The sequence below is a fragment of the Notechis scutatus genome, chromosome 1 (genome assembly GCF_049901735.1).
Source record: "Notechis scutatus isolate UNSWTSFEM ecotype Mainland chromosome 1, rNotScu1.2, whole genome shotgun sequence".
In the NCBI taxonomy this organism is placed as follows: domain Eukaryota; kingdom Metazoa; phylum Chordata; class Lepidosauria; order Squamata; family Elapidae; genus Notechis; species Notechis scutatus.
This window is the reverse complement of record NC_142009.1, coordinates 8,743,815-8,763,027: the sequence shown is the minus strand read 5'-3', so window position 1 is coordinate 8,763,027 and position 19,213 is coordinate 8,743,815. Positions and strand designations below refer to the sequence as shown.

Here is a 19,213-nt window from a genome sequence, read left to right as displayed (position 1 = left end):
AGCACTCAAGGAAAAAGAGTGAGGAGGAAAGAGGTGGGAGGGAAATCCTTAAGCCTAATAAGTGGATATTTAAAACAAGGTCCTTTTAGTATTTAATAAAAAGTATATTTTGTTTAAATTGTCTTCTCAATTTTGGCTTTCTATGCATTTTAGCCACTGTCAGGTTTATTTATTATCTGCTTTGCCTGCTGTTTTTTTTTTTTTAATGTATTGACTATGTAATATTTTGTCTCGCCGTGTCTCTTTTCTGTTATTTGTCGTGCCGTGTGCCAGATGTTTAGACTTATTAATAAGGTTGGTTGCACAATCAGGTTGTTTAGACTGGATTTGGCATTTTTATCTATCAATAAGTTCTTTCCAAGGACCTGATTATTAAATTATACGATGATGATGATGATGATGATGATGATGATGATTTTTTAAGGGAGCCTGATGGCTCAACCGCTAAAGACACTGAGCTTGTCGGCTGATAGCCCAGTTGGATGGGGGTGAGCTCCCATTCCTGCCTCAGCTCCTACCGACCTAGCAGTTTGAAAGCATGCAAATGCGAGTAGATAAATAGGTACCACATCCATGGGAAAGTAACAGCGTTCTGTGCATCTTTGGCAGTATAGTCATGCTGGCCACATGACCATGGAAATGTCTTCGGCTCCATTGGCCAAGAAATGAAGATTAGCAGTGCCCCCTAGAGTCAGGTAACAGATAATCAGAGTTGGAAGGAATCTTGTAGGTCATCTAGTCCAACCCCGCTGCCCAAGCAGGAGACCCTACACCATTTCTGACAGATGGGAGTCCAATCTCTTTTTGAAAGTCTCATGGCTGGACAGGAGAAACCGTTCCCTTTACTTTTTAATTATTATTTTTTTGTCATTGTTTTTTTTCTGAATGGAGGATTTCCTTCAAGCAGCTTAAAGAATTTTCTTCGCTATAATCCAAAGGACATCCCTGACTAAATATTGATTCTAAATGGTACAGGGAACTGCGATCAAGTATCTGACGGATGGGTGCTTGTTAAGGCAGATCCTGGCGGACCCGCATCTGACCCAATACAGCGTCGTTATTCTGGACGAAGCTCACGAACGGAGTCTCTGCACGGTCAGTGCTAATAAAATAGGCTGATTAAGATTTATTTCTCTGGCTTGGCGGAAGCTGAACCAAGCCAGCCAATTATTCAGAGTTTAAGTAAGGTTGGCAATTTGCTCTGCGGTGCACTTATAAAGGACTCCCTAGGTTTGAAAGACACAGCATAAGAAGAAGAGGGCGTGGGAAGGAGAAGGAAAAGTGTAAGCTCAGATCCTAGGGCTTAATGCAAACAAAAAACAGAATGCAGCCAAGGTCAAAGTAATATTTTGGGGCTTCATTTCCATATTGACAGGTGACATTTTTATTTTTATTTGTAATCTAAGGCAGTGGCCCCCAACCTTTTTGCCGTGGCCCGGTGCCGGCATCACAAAATGATCCGCGGCCCGGTACCGGCATCAGCATGCATGACAAGGCAAGGCGAGCCGAGCAACCAGCCAGCCAGTCGTCCCCTGCTTCTCCCGCCACCTTCAACTCCTCCTTTGTACCTTTGTCGATGGGCCCGCCGGGATGCCTTCAGGACGGTCGCTCGGCTCGCCTTGCCTTGGGTGCTGAAAGAATCCTCGCGCCTTAGTTTCGTTTGAAGCCCCCTTCAATGAAACTAAGGCGCGAGGATTCCTTCAGGACAAACGCCACTTTCCAACCGGAAAAGCTCACCCGGAAGCACTTTCTCGTCAAACAAGATGGCGGTGCCCAGCAATCCAGGGCCTGGTAGGAAATGTTCCACGGACCAGTACTGGTCCGCGGCCCGGTGGTTGGGGACCCCTGATCTAAGGGAATTTCTCTGTGTTCTATAATTTTATACATGTTTTCTATAGCTTTGTTCCCTGGGCCATCTTGTGGTAAACTCACAAGATTCGTTTTTGTCGCCATAAACATGTATATATCCGAACTAGACTGTGTTGTTTCTCTGTGTCATATAATATATGTGGGTATATACATATTTTTGTTTTCTTAAGTTTTCGCGGGTACTTACATATATGGTATTCAGCTTTGTTCGGGTATTTTCCCAGGTCATTATAGTTGTGCTTTTAAAGTTGTAGCAACGATTCGGCAGAATCTCATCTGCTATCATCAGGCTTCTGTATTGTGTTCATTATTTTTGTATTTATTTATCTTGTCATGTTTATGTAGTGTAAAATTGGAAGTGGTGACCCTTTGAGAGTTGTATGCAATGAAATTTCATTTTTAATATATGCCTATCGTGTTTCTCATAAAATAAGGCCGGGTCTTATTTTTTTTGAGCCCCGAAAAAACAGCTAGGACGTCTTTTCAGGGGTGTCTTAATTTCCTCCCCCCACACACCCCAACCTAGAGTGCTCCATGCGCAGTCACCTCTCCACGACGCCACTTCTATCGGCTGATGGAAGCTCCCCAAAGGCAGAGTCACCAGCCGCTTCTATCAGCTGGTAGAAGTGGCCTTGTGGAGAGTTGAGTGCGCATGGGCTGCTCTAGGTGGGGGTGCATGGAGGAGGAAATCTATCAGCCGGTAGAAACAGCCTCGGGGTGAGTGCCCACACGCACTCCTCGCTCTGGCCGTTTCTATCGGCCAATGGAAGCTCCCCAAAGGCAGAGTCACCAGCTGCTTCTATCGGCTGGTAGAAGCGGGTTCGTGGCAAAGGAAGTGTGCGTGGGGCACTCGCCCTGAGGCTGCTTCTACTGGCCAATAGAAGCAGCTGGTGTCTCTGCCTTCGGAGAGCTTCCATCAGCCAATAGAAACAGCTTTGTGGTGAGGGGAGTGCATGTGGGCGTTCGCCGAGGCCGCTTCTACCGACCGATAGAAGTGGCTGGTGACTCTGCCTTCGTGGAACTTCTATTGACCGATGTTCTATAGGTAGTAGATTGGGGTATTCTATGTGCAGGGTGCTCCTAAAGGCAAGTTTTCTCCCCCGTTCCCCGTTTCTCTTCACCTCGTGTAGTTTTAACGAGCGATGTGAGAAATGGTGGGGAAACGCATGGATTAAATAGGCCTAAATTTTGGGGGTAGGGTTTAATTTCACCTCATGCCTAGAAATCATGCTGGGCCTTCCTATTGGTGGAGGCCGTATTGTTGGAGAAACGGTATTAGTGTACATTCAAAGTGACAATAACGATTCTATTCTATTCTATTATTCTACTCTATTATTCTGTTCTATTCTGTTCCCAACAAAGGTTCTGTTCTATTCTATTCTATTGTTCTATTATTCTATTTACTCTATTCTATTATTCTGTTCTATTCCCAATAAAGGTTCTGTTCTATTCTATTCTATTCTATTCTATTCTATTCTATTCTATTCTATCCTGTCTTTTCAGTTCTGGAGTGTGCAGTTCAGGTAGTCCTTGACTTACGACCATAATGGATCCTACCTGTAAAGGTCATAGGTAGTGGTGGGATTCAAATTTTTTACTATCGGTTCTGTGCCTTGGTGGGCGTGGCAGGGGAGGATAATGTAAAATCTCCAGTCAGAGGTGGTATTTGCCGGTTCTCTGAACTACTCAAAATTTCCGCTACCGGTTCTGCAGAACTGGTCAGAACCTGCTGAATCTCACCTCTGGTCATAAGCCATGAAAGTTACAAAACAGGTCGTTCATGTGACCAGCCCAATTTTGATGGGTTTTTTTGAGGCGGTCGTTAAGTAAACGCATTGGTCGTTAAGCGAATCAGTGGTTCACTGTGGGCACGGTTTTGCTGAAAAAGTAAGCCGCAATTTTCAGTAAAATTGTCATTAAAATACAGTCACATGACTGTGGGAGGCTGCAAACGAGCATAAATGCAGCCATTTTACTGTGCACTCAAAGTTCAGTCATGTGACCCCAGACCAAGGTAGGTTGGTTATAATATTGAACAGCAATCGGTCATAAGCCAAGGATTGTCTGTACTATATTCCCAGTCTTTCTTTCCTTTTAGATTAGATTCCCCTACTGGTTGCCTCTAATTCTTGTGGACTAGTGACTTTAAAAGATTCGAGAGCCTGCAGAAATTCCAGCCCGAATCTTAGATTCGAAGCTTCTTCCTTGCAGTGTTTTTTTCCTCCGTCACAGAATACTTCAGATAGTCCTCAACGTACAACCATTCATTTAGTAACCAGATTTACACTAGCACTGAAAAAGTTTCACACTTAACGACAGTGGCCACGTCCCTGTAGTTGTATGGTTAAAATTCAGATCCTTGGCAACTGACTCACACTTACGACCATTGCAATGTCCTGGGGTCATGTGACCCTCTTTTGTGACCCTCTGACCAGAAAGGCAACGGGGAAGCCAGATTCTCTTAACAACCGTGCTACTAACTTAACAATTAGAGCGATCCACTTAATGACTGTGCCAAAGAAAGGTTGTAAAACGGGGTAAAACTCAACAACTGTCTTGCTTAGCAACAGAAATGTTGAGATCAATTGTAGTCGTAAGTCGAAGAGTACCTGCAGTCTTAGCTGCTATTTCCCGGATAGCTGGGAATATTTTTGCCAGTGAAAAGATCAATTGAAGATTGGCTGTGTGGTCCATGTGTGAAAGTGACTGCTGTTCAAAACGTGGACCTTAGAAAGACCCCTTCTCTTTCAGGATATCCTCTTTGGCCTTTTGAAGCAGCTGTTCCACCAGGAAAAAGAAACCCAACGGAAGGAACCCTTGAAGGTCGTAGTGATGTCCGCCACCTTGGACGTGGAGAAGTTCTCGGCTTTCTTTGGCCATTGCTCAGTGGTGGAGATTCCAGGAAGAAAATACCTGGTGGAGGAGATCTTCTGCGATGCCCTGGGCCCCAGAGATGCCAACAGCTCTGCCTTCATCACAGAGGTACTGGCTGGTCACTTTCTGTTCTGACCTAGGCTTCACAAAATCACGAACCAGAGTCCTCGTCCCTTTTATTTAGGTAATGTGAATTCCTCTCATTCACATCCAGCAAAGTCCCGGCAAACAGTCTTTCAAGAGTGATTTACAACCACAGTCCTTATCTGGCTTGGAGAGTTGCCAGGCCGATAGCTTCCAAGTGCAATGCTGTAGCAGAGAATACTTGGTAAGGAGTCAGAAACAAATCTTCACCCTAATTAAATGAACTAATTGTCTCCTGCAAACACCACTCCCCTTTTACTCCTCTTTATTCCCTAGGGCAGCGGCCATTCATCGTCCATTTGTGACTTTACTTCCAAGTCAACCCTTGTTCCTTCCCTTCTCTTGGCAGCTCTGTGCATGCGCACACTGGAAACATGCTCCAGCTGTTCTTCTGCCCCACTGATCTCTGACTCTGAAGGCAGCTGATAACTGTCAGACGGTCCTGGCTCCATCTCTGCCTCTGATGCAGAGCCCTCCTCAGCGCCTTCCCAGAACAGCACAACCCAGGTTTCTGGCTCCATCTTATGGCTGTTTGAGGAACCACACCCAATTACAATTTTAGCAATCCCTTAAAGAGACAGTATTAAATGTCTATCCTGGTTGATATATTTCCAACCCGACTGTTAGGTGACTATCAATTCCTAACAGTACGTTTTCCCTGTTTCTCTATGTCCTGATTCTGTCCTTTATAATTTCTTTTCCTTTCCCTCTTCTCCCCCTTCTTCTCTTTTTGACCCCTTCTCTCTCTAATTCTGATTCTCTCTTCTGTAGTCCTCTCTTCTGTTTCTTCCTAATGTTGTAATTACTTTTCAAACTATTCTTTTTTGGGGTTGTTTTTTTCAGATCTTAAATTTTTCACTCTCTTTCCCCCCCTTCCCTTTTTTTTCCCCACATAGAAATACTTGGTCATTAAAAATGGCTTCTTCTTTGTCCCGCCCTTCTTGTTCTACAGGCATTTCTTGTTGTTTCTCATAGTTCAGGATCTTCATTTCTAAAAAGTGAAATACGAAGCCGAAAGAACCTCTTCCTTCTTGTGCATCTTCTTTCTGTTTTTTTAAGTTCCATTCTCAATTCTTCCAAGAGTGATACCATTTTAAAAACTTTTAAACAACCACCCGATTAATTTTAGTCCTTTAGATCCAATAGCCAAAAATCCAAAAATCACCAAGTAATCCAAATAATCCAAAACTGTTTCTTCTTGCTTCTTTTTCCACTTTCTCTTCCTGGGGTTCTCTTATCTTGTTACAACGTTTCAGTTAAAATGTATCTTTTAGGAATCTTGTTAAAGTTTCACTGTTAATTCCTTTTACTTCCAGGTGGTCTCCATTTTTACAGATCCCACCCTTTTGTTTTTTTTCCCTTCTTTTAAAAGTTTTTGAGAACCCAGAGATCTTTATTATCCCTTTGACATTTTATTTTCAGCTTAAATACCTGTTAATGTCAAAGTGGATTTTTGCCGGTTTCTTGCTTAAATCTCTTAGTTGTCAATATGGGGAAGAAAAGAAAAAAACCCAAATCCTTTCCCTTCCCTCTCTCATTTGCAGCTTCAAAGTCTTCTTGGGGAACAATGTTGTTCTTTATCATTCAAATTCCAGGGTACCTTATATTGTTGCTTTTCCAGTTCGACCCGGTCAGCTAAAACTTTCTCTTCTTATCTTCCTCCTGCACATTCTTTTCTGGTCGAGTTCTTCTTTGAGGTGGCCATTTCTGACCACCGCTGCAACTGCCTTCAGGAAAGGGAGTAATGGCCAGCTGAGGAGGAGAGATGAGGCTCTCCTCAACCCTGCTGGCAGTCTCCCCCCCCCCCTTCACCACCTCTACGGGGTGGCTTAGCCCTGAAACCAGTGGGCTCGGGGCGCTCCAGCGGCGAGCACTGATAGAAACTGCGCACAATCGCAGATTTCGGTCTGTCGCCGAAGAAGCTCAAACTGCCATCTCATTTGAGGAGTTCTTGGTGGTCTCTGAGCTTGGTGGTTTGCTTGTGGATGTTACATTACCCAACTAGGTAACATTGTCAGTGCTAGAAGGAAATGGGGTGTGAGGAGGAGCAGGAGGAGGACTATGGGGTCCATAGTGCTCTCTAAGCTTGGTTGTTTGCGTGCAGACATTTTGTCAGCTGGTGCTCCGTTCAAATTCCAAGAAAGAAATACTTAGACTCTTGTAATTAGAGAAAAAATATCTTTTACTGGAAGTTAGTGGTAGCAACGAGAAAATTCTGAATCTGGGGAAATAGGCACGTACATCACATGTATCAAGGGAGTGAAATGTTCCCACCCCCAATAGTTCAAACGGTTCTTCCAATTAAAAGTGGTGAACTTCATCATGTGGACATCTCCAGGTGGTGATGATTAGTTGACCTTGGCTTACTCAGATAAAGGTTTGCAATTGCGCAGAGAAGAGAAAGCTAAGCAGGAATGAGAAACCCTCCCCAGTTTATACAATATCAGTTATTAACACTTTCAACACTTTCCACCCCCCCGTTACTCATGGCAGCCAGAAAGAAGCAAAGGAAAGGAGGAAGATCTTGAAGGCTGACACATTTTGTTACCCAGCTAGGTAACTTCATCAGTATTAGAAGGAAATGGGGAAGAGGAGGAGGATTGTTATGGGGTCCTTGGTGCTCTCTAAGCTCGGTTGTTTGCTTGCAGGCATTTTGTTATCCAACTAAGTAACATCAGTGCTAGAAGGGAATAGAATAGAATAGAATAGAATAGAATAGAATAGAATAGAATAGAATAGAATAGAATAGAACAGATAATAGAATAGATAATAGAACAGAACAGAACAGAATAGAATAGAATAGAATTCGCCATTGGACAAGTGTGATTGGACACACAATGATTTTTTTTAATATTTTTTATTTTTAATATAGTCCATCATCCATTAAACAGTGTGTCATCTGGGTACAAATATCTTGTGCAATAACAATTAAAGTTTCCAGCCATAATCATTTACATTAGTATTAATTCTCTACTCTTAACTTATTACTGATGTACATAATATATCTAATTATTATAACAATCCTCATCTTTGTTCATTTACTTTTATTAACATGTTTTCTATATTTCACTATATTGCACAGTCTTCTTTTGTTTCTAACTTTCATATTTATTCTCTAACCATCGATAAAATGATTCCCATATCATATAATATTCAGTTTGTTCCTTCCCTTTAATTGCAAGTGTTACAACACGCAAGGAATTTGTCTTCGGTGCATAATAGCAATAGCACTTAGACTTATATTGTGCTGTCTCCTTTGATGGGTATCTAAATGTGGTTTGCCTCTGTGTGTGTCCTTTGATTGCTGATTTGTCTGAATGCCAAGCTTTCGGGAATTCCTAAGCGTTTTAGGATTTAGTTTGGTTTAGGATGCTTGCAAGTTTCTCAGTTGAAACTGAGGTTGACTCTCTCCATGTGTTGTGAGATGAAAAAGCAAACCACACTCCCATCAACATTGGCAGAGCAAGCTCTGTATGTAATTAGAACACACCACGCTCACTAGCACTGATGACGTTACCAAGACAGAAAATAAAATGTCTGGAAACAAACAGCCAAGCTCAGAGAGCACCAAGCTCCATGACATTTTGAGTTTTTCTGACACACATCCCTCTCTTAGTTCCATTGCAGAAACCGATAAGCTATCGGCATCTAAGTTTAGTAAGAAGGTATAATCTGAATTCTTGTGGTCGATGCCCAATTATTAGGATTAGTTTTTTTTCTGCAGCTTTCCTTTAATCCCCTGAAAAACTACAAATCGTTTGGAACATGGATACGACAAAGAAGCTGCAGGAAAGCCTTAAAACCTTTTCTAGTTTCCAACTGAGTAAGCTTTATTGAAAGATTGAGTAGAAAAGAATAAGAAATGGCCGCTAGTTTTCCAAAATAATCACAACGGGTTAAAATGTAAGGCATGTTTCATATTGTATTTATTAGAATGAAGTTCCATAAAGCAGGGTTTTTTATAATCCCTGGAGCAAATCTTGCAGGCTGAATCTTGCCCGTGATGTGGCCAAATAGTTCCGACCCAAACCTGGTTCCAAGAGAGCAAACACAAGACCAAGGCAGCAGCACAACCTTTTAACGTTTCATCTATGAATCCTGTTTCTTCACGGATAAAAGGCTGCTCCCAACTAATTAGCTCCGTCAAAAAAAAAGCCTTGCCAAGTTTTTGCAAGGCTGCCAAAAACAACAGATAAGAAATAGTTCACAGCACAAGTGTCTTCAAATACCAACTTCAGATACTGCAAAGTCCACGAGGCTCGAGTTTCAAAATGTCTTTGCTTCCTGCAAAGAACATCCGATTCACAGCTGGCTTTTATCTTCTTGAAGGAGGGGCCATTACCTTGCAGCCTTACTCCTGAGTCGCCTGTGCTGCTGCAGCTGCTCTTTCCTGCAAGCAGCCTTGTGCTCACTCGCACTTGGCACAGGCTCCTTGGGAATCTCCTCATCGCTGCTGCCAGCCCCCACAATCTCTGAAGGCAGCAGTCCACTCCCTAATGGTCCTGGCCCCTCATCTGAGTCCTCGTTCTCCTCAGCCATCCGCACCTGCTGCCGGCTAACCACAACACAAATCCGGCTCGTAGGCCCATCCTGGAAAATGTAAGGGGCTGGGCCTGCGTCCCATTGGCCCGGTCTGCCCAATGCAAAGAGATGTTTGGGGAGTGGCACCAAGATGGCCGCACCTACCCATTTGGCCACACCAGGGGTGGGATTCAAAATTTTTAACAACTGGTTCTGTGGGCGTGGCTTGGGTGGTGGGCGTGGCTTGGTGGTCATGTGACTGGGTGGACATAGCTTGTTGGTCATGTTATTGGCTGGGTGTGGCCAACTCAATATCACTCACATCGAGGCACGCATTCTCCTCACCTGGCCTCTCATGACTGTGGGGATGCTGCAACAGTCGTAAGTGTGAAAAATGGTCATAAGTCACTTTTTTCAGTGCCATTGTAACTTTGAATTGTCCCTCCACACAAGCAAAGTATCAGCAAAGGAGGGGAAAAAAACTTTAGAGAAGTTCCAGAGACAGGAAGTCTAGTCCTGCCAAGAATGTAATAAGGGTTAACGGAGAGGCAGTTTCTGTAAGCAACACCAGAATGTTTCCTTCCTACCTTCCTTACAGGATTAGGCCAGTAATTTCTTCTAACAACCAGCTCTCCGAACTGCTTAGAATGTTAACAACCAGTTCTAGCGAATAGGTGAGAAACGGTAGAATCCCACCCCTGGGCCACACCCATCCACTCGGCCACGCACCCCCCCCCTCCCCAAGGTCAACCATAGCCCTGGTGCGGCCCTCAATGAAATTTAGTTTGACACCCCTCATCTGGGGAGACCGGGATAGAATAGGTGAAGACAGTGATGGCTCACCTTTTTGTCGCCGTGCTGAATGTGTGCGCGTGTGCGCATGAGCGCGTGCCTGCACCCATAATGCAATGCACATGCAAATCCCCCCGTGCTCCCCCTGCGCATACGTGCTTGACCCTCTCGTGCTCCCCCGTCTCCCAGATACCTGAAAATCAGCTGTCTAGCGGGAGGCACGTGCGTGCATCCGCAGTAGAACTTAGCTGGGGCAACGGCTTGCGTGCCAGCAGAGATGACTCTGCGTGCCATTTCTGGCCCGTGTGCCATAGGTTCGCCATCACAGTGCAAAGAGATGCTGCCTAGGGCAGCAGTCCCTAACCTCCAGGCCGCAGCCTATTACCGGGCCACGGCCTGTTCAAAACCGGGCCGCAGGAGAAATGGGCAAACACGCACGCATGAAGCTCCCCTTGTATGAGGGGCGGACAAAGTCACCAATGTGGAGCTCCACGTGTGTGAGTGGAAGGTGCTCACAACTTGTGCGAGTGGAGCTTTGTGAGCAAATGCAAGTATCCTCCACTCACATGGGGGGAGCTTCGTGCACGAGCGTGAGTGCTTGCTGCTTGCGCGAGTGGAACTTCACACGAGTGAAAGCGCCCTCTTCCGTTCACGTACAAAGCTCCAATCGTGTGAACAGAGTGAGCGCGTACATGTGCCACTTGCACAGCTGGAGCTGTGCATGCACGCTTTTGCCTGACACTCACATGCCTTCCCTCCCCCCCAGCAGCGGGCCGGGCTGCTAATCTGGAAAGGTTGGGGACCGCTGGCCTAGAGAACAATCAGATAAGAGGAAGTGGAGCCCACAGCTGCATGAAGAGGGGAGGAAAAAAAAAGTCAGAAAAGTGGAGAAGGGATTTTTCTCATGAGTGGAGAAAAGTAACGCAGAAACCCTCCTAAGTTCTTAAACTGTAAAAGAGATGGGAGGAAATTTATACTTCTAGATTTGCAGGATTCGGTTAATGGAACCTTACAATACAGGTAGTCCTTGATTTACAACCATTCTGTCAGCGTTCCAGCAACCCTCCATTTCACCCAATAACTCCGAGACAGACATCTTCTCAAAGGTTCCTTTTTATTTGGATAGTAACTGGCACAACTGGGGAATCCCGAATCTGAAAGTTCCGGGCTTCCTTACAATAAGTAAAAACTACAAAATCCATCCCCTGCACCCATCATCATCACATCACATGCCCCAATCACCATCCATCCCAACTTGAGACTTCCTCTCACTTACGTGCAAAACAACCTGACCTTGAATCAGAAAAAGAATGTTGTTATGTCTAACTAGATATACTCCAAGAAATTCCACCCTCCCATTTTCCTCCCATTTAAAGCTGACACATTAATTTATTGACCGTTCAAAGTTACAACGGCACTGAAAAAAAATGAATTATGACTGGTTTTTATACATACGACCGTTGCAGCATCCCCATGGTCACATGATCAAACTTCAGACCCTTGACAACTGACTCCTACTGATGACATTGGTAGTGTCCCGGGGTCACGTGATCACTTTTTACGACCTTCTGACAAGCAAATGTCAATGGGGAGGCCAGATTCATTCAACAACCACGTTGCTAACTACACAACGGCCATGATTCTCTTAAGGTGGCAAGGAAGCTTGTAAAATGGGGCAAAACTCACATCACAACTGCCTTGCTTGGCAACAGAAATTTTGGGAATTTCAATTTTCAATCATTTTAGTTGCAGTGGTAATTCGAGAACTACCTGTAGTAGTTAGCACGGTGTGAAAAAAAATATATATTGCACGTGAGTTCCTCCTACAGACTCTTGGCATTGTTTGTTTCAGACTGTCAAAGTGACCCTGGATGTCCATTTTTTTTTGTTTTTTTGTTTTTATTTTGTTTTACAACACAAGAGCAGAGTGTTACTCGGCTGGAGACATCCTGGTTTTTCTGACAGGTATTTTTTCCCAAACCCCACCCGCGCTGCCCCTAAGGGGGTGTGTGGGGGGGTGTAAAACAAACCCATCGTCTTTCCCCTCCTGTTCTATTGTTTCTCTTGTTCTTCTCTAGTTTGATTTTCACCCTGTGGAGAATCACTTATACTCCTTGTAAACAATTGGCAAATCAAATAAATAAATAAATAAATAAACTACCTGTAGTAGTTGCACGGTGCAGTGAGTTCCTCTACAGACTCTTGGATTGTTTGTTTCAGACTGTCAAACTTGATTTCATCGGCTGGAGACATCCTGCATCAGAGTTGTGTTTTTGATTTTCACCTGACACTCGTATATAGAGGGATTTCATTGAGAGCGTGGTTTGACAGCGTGGTCATGGTGGCTGTGGCTGGGGATGGGTGTGGCCATAGTGGGCGTTTGTCATAGGCTCAAGCCAAAAATGGGCCGTGCGGAGGCTTTGCGGCGCCTCCATGCGGCCCGATTTTGGCTGGGAGAGTGCTGCTGGAGGCTGGGGAGGCCAAAAACAGGTTGCCCAGAGGCACCACAAGGCCCCTGCCGGAGGTGGTATATTCAGCAGGTTCTGACCAATTCTGGAGAACCAGTAACAGAAATTTTGAGTAGTTTGGAAAACCGGCCAATCCCACCTCTGACTGGGCCCCGCCCGCATCTCTTCTTTGCCTCCCTTTGAGGCAGATCGGCTGGGTCTCCTTTGGTTGCCCTGCACAGGAGAATGGAGCTGGAAAGCAGGTTAGTGGGGTCGGGAGGGAATGGAGATTTTGCAGTAACTTTTCCCCTGCCATGGCCACCAAGCCACACCCACTAAACCACGTCCACAGAACCAGGAATAAAAATTTTTTTGAATCCCACCACTGGCCCCCGCACATTTTTTGGGCCCCTGGCCTCCAGCAGCACTGATCCGGCCAAAATCGGGGGGGGCAGTGCACCCCACATTGGCCTGTTTTTGCCAACAGAGTCCCTTGAAATTTCTGACCAGATTTAAGCAGCTTGTGGGCTGGATGTGGGCCGTGGGCCTTGAGTTTGACAACCCTGGTATACAGGTAATCCTCGACTTAAACCAGAGTTCCCCACTATTTCCAGCTTTGCAGCTTTGTTCTAACTCTCAGAAAGTTTCTCCTTAATTCTAAGTTGCTTCTCTCCTTGATTAGTTTAAATCCATTGCTTGTTCTTCTGCCTTGGAGTGCTTTGGAGAATAGCTTGACTCCTTGTTCTTTGGGGGCAGCCCCTGAGATGTTGGAAGACTGCTATCATGTCTCCCCTCGTCCTTTTCACTAGACTAGACCAGGGGTCCCCAAACTTGACAACTTTAAGACGTGCGGACTTCAACTCCCAGAATTCCCATTAGCAGAGGATGAGATGGTTAGGTAGTATCATGGACCCAATGAACATGAATTTGGGCAAACTCTGAGAGATAGTGGAGGACAGTGAAGATTCAAACACAACTTAGCAACTGAAATCTAGGACTGCCATATGAAGGCTGTAAAATTATGGACTGACCACTAGAGGGCAGTAAAGGATATTCTTTGCTGACACTTAGGGCAAGGTTTCTCCATCTTGGCCTCTTGAACTTCGTGGACTTCAACTCCCAGAATTCCCAGAAATACTGATCTAAGGATGCACTAAAGTTTGAGCAAACCGGGCCAGTTGTGGATGATTTTACAAAAAATATCAGTAAACCAAGCATGAGTCACACGGCCACGGAAATTGAGCCACGGCCTGGGTTCAGATTAGGGAGAGCACCGTTAGGGAGAGCGAGGCAACTATAGCGACTTAAAAACCTGTGGACTTCAACTCCCAGAATTCCTGAGCCAGCATGGTTAGTTCAGGAATTCTGGGAGTTGAAGTCCACAGGTTGTAAACTTGCCATAGCTGCCCGTTCCTGCCTAAGAATAAACAATAGTATGCCTTATAACAAGGGTGTTCAAACTTGACAGCTTTAAGACTTGTGGACTTCAACTCCCAGAATTCCTGAGCTCTCATGACTGGAGGAGGAATTCTGGGAGTTGAAGTCCACAAGTCTTAAAGCTGTCAAGTTTGGAGACCTCTGAACTAGACATACCCTGTTCCTGCAACCGTTCTTCATATGTTTTAGCCTCCAGTCCCCTGTTTCATATTTCATCTTTTTTTTAAGCTTGATGGCTCTTCCCTTGGGATACAGGTAGTCCTTGACTCAGGACCACAACTGGGATAAGAATTTCCATCACTAGCAAAGAAGATTATTCAGTGAATCGTGACCAATGTTACAACCTTTTTATCGTGGCCATTAAGCGAATCACTGCAGTTCGGTGACTCACCTGGCCATTAAATGACTCGGGCTTCCTCCATTAACTTTCCTTGTAGGAAGTAGACTGGGAAGATCCCAAATGGGGTGTCAACTCATACAATATTTCTCTGGTCTTTTAAGAGTTGCCAGCAGAAAGGGAGGGGGGAAGTAGTGCATTCCTTAAATGTTTTCATAGATAATTTCTAGGAGACCGAAGTTTCTGGCCGGCAAAATTCTAACTGGAGAGCATGATTGATGACTCTTGGCTATGGATGTGTCCCATTGGAGAATATGAATTAGGATACACCCAGGGGGTGGGAGAAAACCAGGGTCAAGGATGCAATGAATGATATGTCTCAGGTAGCACCGGCATGTTTACTCCTAATAAATCTTTAAGCTCTGAAAGTTCTGGCTCATGATTTAAATGGGGAATCACACGATCTTGGGACAGTGCTCCAACCGTCGTAAATACATGCCGAAGTTGCCAAACATCCAATTTTGGTTGATGTGACCGCGGCGATGATGCAACGGTTGTAAGTGTGAGGACCAGTCGCGAGTCCTTTTTTTCCCCCTCAGCGCCGTTGTAACTTCGAACGATCGCTGCACAAATGGCTGTAAGTCAGAGAATACCGTTAGCCTTTCCCTCAGTTCTTCAGAACAATAGTTTGTGGTTCCACACTAGGGCAGTCGGAGATTGAAAGAGCTTGCGAGCTTCTCTTCCGGAAAGCCGAAATGATAGACTACCGCTTTGACGTAAGAGATGGCGCCGTGGACGGCTTGCTTATCTTGCCGTTGTATGGCTGCATGCCAACAGGTGAGCATAACCGATTTGGAAGGGGATTTGGACAGGGGTGGGCTTCAAACACTTTAGCAAGGGGTTCTCTGGCCGGTTGCCGGGTGGGCGTGGCCATGGTGGGCGTGGCCTAGTCGGCCTCCTGCACCACGGTGGGGGAGGCGTTTTGGCCCTCCCCCGGCGCCGGAGGCTCTCTGGAAGCCAGAAACGGGCCCATTTCCGGCCTTCCCAAACTTCTGGGAGGCCTGTTTTTCGCCCTCCCGAGCCTCCGTCCGCGCCCTGCACTTACCTCACATCCAAATCGGGCCGTGTGGGGACACTTGGGAGGGGTGGGGTGGGTGGGGAATGGGATTTGGGGCTTCTCTGAACTGCACAGAGTCTTAGCTAAGGGCTCTCCTGAACCCCTGCGAACCCCCAGTAGCCCAACCCCTGGCTTTGGAGGTCTTCTAGTCTAGGGGTCGCCAACCTTTTGGACCTCAGGGATCACCAAACGCATAATTTTAAATCCCATTGACCGGAGACCCTGGGAAAATCCCAAAAAAAGTCTGCAGAAAAATTTCCCACCCCGTTTGCCTACCAATCAATCATGCTGGGATCACAGGATACCAGGATCGCAGGATCTCCAGCTCTGTTCTTGGGTGGGTGGGGACAGAGAGACTTTTGGCTTCATGCAAGGAAAGCAGCAGGAGCAGCAGAAGTCTTTCTTTCTCTCCCCCAAACTCCGCCAGAAGGGCGCAGCCTCTTGGAGCAGGGATGCCTTGCAGGGTCCCAAAGACTCATTTCAGGCAGAGTTTGGGGAAGAAAAAGAAAGACTTTTGCTGCTTTCCTTGTGTGAAGCCAAAAGCAGAAGGAGAAAGAAGCGGAAAGAAACAGCCCGGTGACCAAGCCAGTTCGCCCCCCCGCCCTTTCCCCCCTCCCCTCACTACCTCGTGTTGTTCACAATGCAAGTGATGCAAGCCTTGTGTTCCCACAAGCCATGTGGGTGGCGCAGTTCTCACACAGCCTGGATTAATTGCTTTGTGGTGTGCTTTGTGGGTGACATTTCTCTGCGGACCACCGAAATTTTCTTGCGGACCACCAGTGGTCCCAGGCCCACTGGTTGGCAACCACTGTTCTAAGTCCATCCCCACCCTGCTCAGGGCAGGAGACTCTATAGCAGTGGGGGCTAACCTTTTTGGGCTCCTGTGCCAAAAATTGTGTGTGTGCTTGCACACTTGCACTTGCGTGCCAGCACCTAGAAGGCAATGCGCGTGCCCCCACCACATCCCCTACGCATGCATGATCAATCCACCCACCCACCCCGCCGCCCCCTTACCTGCACTGCACCTCACAGCTGATTTTCGGCCGGTGATTGTCACTTCCTGTTTTTCCAAAAAAAACGGAAGTGAAAAACAGGGCTAGATTTCGGCCTACAAAGCTTGTAGAAGCCTGCAGAAGCCTTCCCCAAGCCTTTGAGAGGCCAAAAAAGGTCTCAAATTGGCCAAAAAACAGCTGTGAGGCGCGCACATGCGCAGTAAGGTAAGTTTGCCTGCAGCTGGCGTGTCGGCACAAATGGCTCTGCGTGCCACAGGTTCGCCATCACGGCTTCATAGCATTTCAGACAAACGGCTGTCCAATCTCTTCTTAAAATCTTCCTGTGTTGGAGCATTCACAACTTCTGGAGGGAAGTCGTTCCACTGATTAATTGTTCAAATTATCATGAAATTTCTCCTTAGTTCTAGGTTGCTTCTCTCCTTGATGAGTTTCCATCCGTGGCTTCTTGTCCTGCCCTCAGGGGCTTTGGAGAATAGATCGTTTCCCTCTTCTTTGTGGCAACCTCTGAGATATTGGGAGAGGGCTATTATAGCAATAGCACTTAAACTTATATACCGCTTTATAGTGCTTTCCAGCCCTCTCTAAGCGGTTTACAGAGTCAGCCTATTGCCCCCCAACAATCTGGGTCCTCATTTTACCCACCTCGGAAGGACGGAAGGCTGAGTCCACCTTGAGCCTGGTGGGATTTGAACTGCCAAATTGTAGGCAGCCGGCAGACAGCAGAAGTAGCCTGCAGTACTGCACTCTAACCACTGCGCCACAGAAGTCACCCCTCACTCCTTTTTTTCCTTAAACTATATTGCATATATTGATATATTGATATATATTGCATATATAACTATATTGATATATTGCATATATCCGGATTTTCACAGAGTTGAGTCCTTACTTCTACTGCATTTTGCAACGTTTTGTAAAACGTCATGACATCAACATTTTTCCTTAGCCTTTTTTCAAATCTCATTTGGCCCCCAGAGTTGTAAATACTTCATCAGTGGAAGGTTTCCAAGAAAAGATCGGATCACCGTATAAATCAGAGGTCTCCAAACTTGGCAACTTTAAGACTTGTGAACTTCAACTCCCAGAATTCCTCAGCTAGCTATGCTAGCTGAGGAATTCTGGGAGTTGAAGTCCACAAGTCTTAAAGTTGCCAAGTTTTGGGACCCCTGATTTAAATGGAATTGTATAAGGTCACCTGCTTTGGGCCAGGGGGTTGGACTAGAAGACCTCCAAGGGCCCTTCCAGTCCTATAATTCTATGAAAATATGGTATGCTTGGCTACAGTTCCCAATATCTTCAACTGTGGTTGGGAGTGATGGCAGTTGTAGTCCAGGTTAGAGACTCCTTGCTCTGTAGCCTGGCGGGCCGCTGGTCTCTGATGAAATCTAATTTAACCAGGTTTCGCTTTTAATCTTGGGGAAAAGCAATCCAGAAATTGGTGTTATTTTCATCTCTCTGATCTTTCTGACCTGGTTTTTTTTGTTGCTTAGATCAGCAAAGGCAGATATTCGTTCCACCTCCACCAAGGATCAGGAAATGTGTCGTGTGCACAAATATTGCAGCAACATCTTTGACCATTGATGGGATCAAGTAAGATTTCTGTGGTTGTGGATCTGGGCCTTGTGGCTGAACTCTGGAGGGGTTTAATCCAGGTAGTCCTTGGGTTACGGCTGTTATTGAGCCTGGCATTTTTGATCATAAGTCGTGATGGTCATATGGTCATACGTGACGGTCGTAGGACAGGTCATATGGAGATATTGAGCCATGCAGAGGTCAAGGGAGGGGCCTGCAATCATGTTGGTAGTCCTGGGTGATAAATTGGAAACTCTAGACTGAGGGTGACATGGCTTTTATAGTTTTTAATAATGTCTGGAAGTTATTTATTTTTATATTTATTTGCATCCCACCCTTATTATTTCTATAAATAACCCAAGCTCAGAAAGTTATTGGCCCAAAGTCATGCAGCTGACTTTCATGGCTAATGTGGGATTAGAACTCTCCATCTCCTGGTGACTATCCCAAAGTCACGCAGTTGGCTTTGATGCCTAAGGCAGAACTAGAACTCCCCATCTCTTGGTGGTTGGCCCAAAGTCACCCAGTTGGCTTTGATGTCTAAGGCAGAACTAGAACTCCCCATCTCTTGGTGATTGGCCCAAAGTCACCCAGTTGGCTTTGATGCCTAAGGCAGAACTAGAACTCCCCATCTCTTGGTGGTTGGCCCAAAGTCACCCGGTTGGCTTTGATGTTAAGGCAGAACTAGAACTCCCCAACTCTTGGTGATTGGCCCAAAGTCACTCAGTTGGCTTTGATGTCTAAGGCAGAACTAGAACTCCCCATCTCTTAGTGGTTGGCCCAAAGTCACCCAGTTGGCTTTGATGTCTAAGGCAGAACTGGAACTCCCCATCTCTTAGTGGTTGGCCCAAAGTCACCCAGTTGGCTTTGATGTCTAAGGCAGAACTGGAACTCCCCATCTCTTAGTGGTTGGCCCAAAGTCACCCAGTTGGCTTTGATGTCTAAGGCAGAACTGGAATTCCCCAACTCTTGGTGATTGGCCCAAAGTCACCCAGTTGGCTTTGATGTCTAAGGCAGAACTGGAACTCCCCATCTCTTAGTGGTTGGCCCAAAGTCACCCAGTTGGCTTTGATGCCTAAGGCAGAACTAG

At 45.8% G+C, this 19,213-nt stretch overlaps 1 protein-coding gene across 1 annotated transcript in view; it reads left to right on the top strand.

Moving 5' to 3' along the window:
- DHX40 (DEAH-box helicase 40) overlaps positions 1–19,213 on the top strand; it is a 41,745-nt gene that overhangs the window by 3,740 nt on the left and 18,792 nt on the right. The window contains exons 4-9 of the mRNA XM_087956380.1: positions 976–1,095; positions 4,621–4,851; positions 12,053–12,087; positions 12,122–12,165; positions 15,127–15,258; positions 18,042–18,141. Of these exons, the coding sequence (XP_087812506.1) occupies positions 976–1,095; positions 4,621–4,851; positions 12,053–12,087; positions 12,122–12,165; positions 15,127–15,258; positions 18,042–18,141 (662 nt within the window). The remainder of the gene's footprint in view (positions 1–975; positions 1,096–4,620; positions 4,852–12,052; positions 12,088–12,121; positions 12,166–15,126; positions 15,259–18,041; positions 18,142–19,213) is intronic.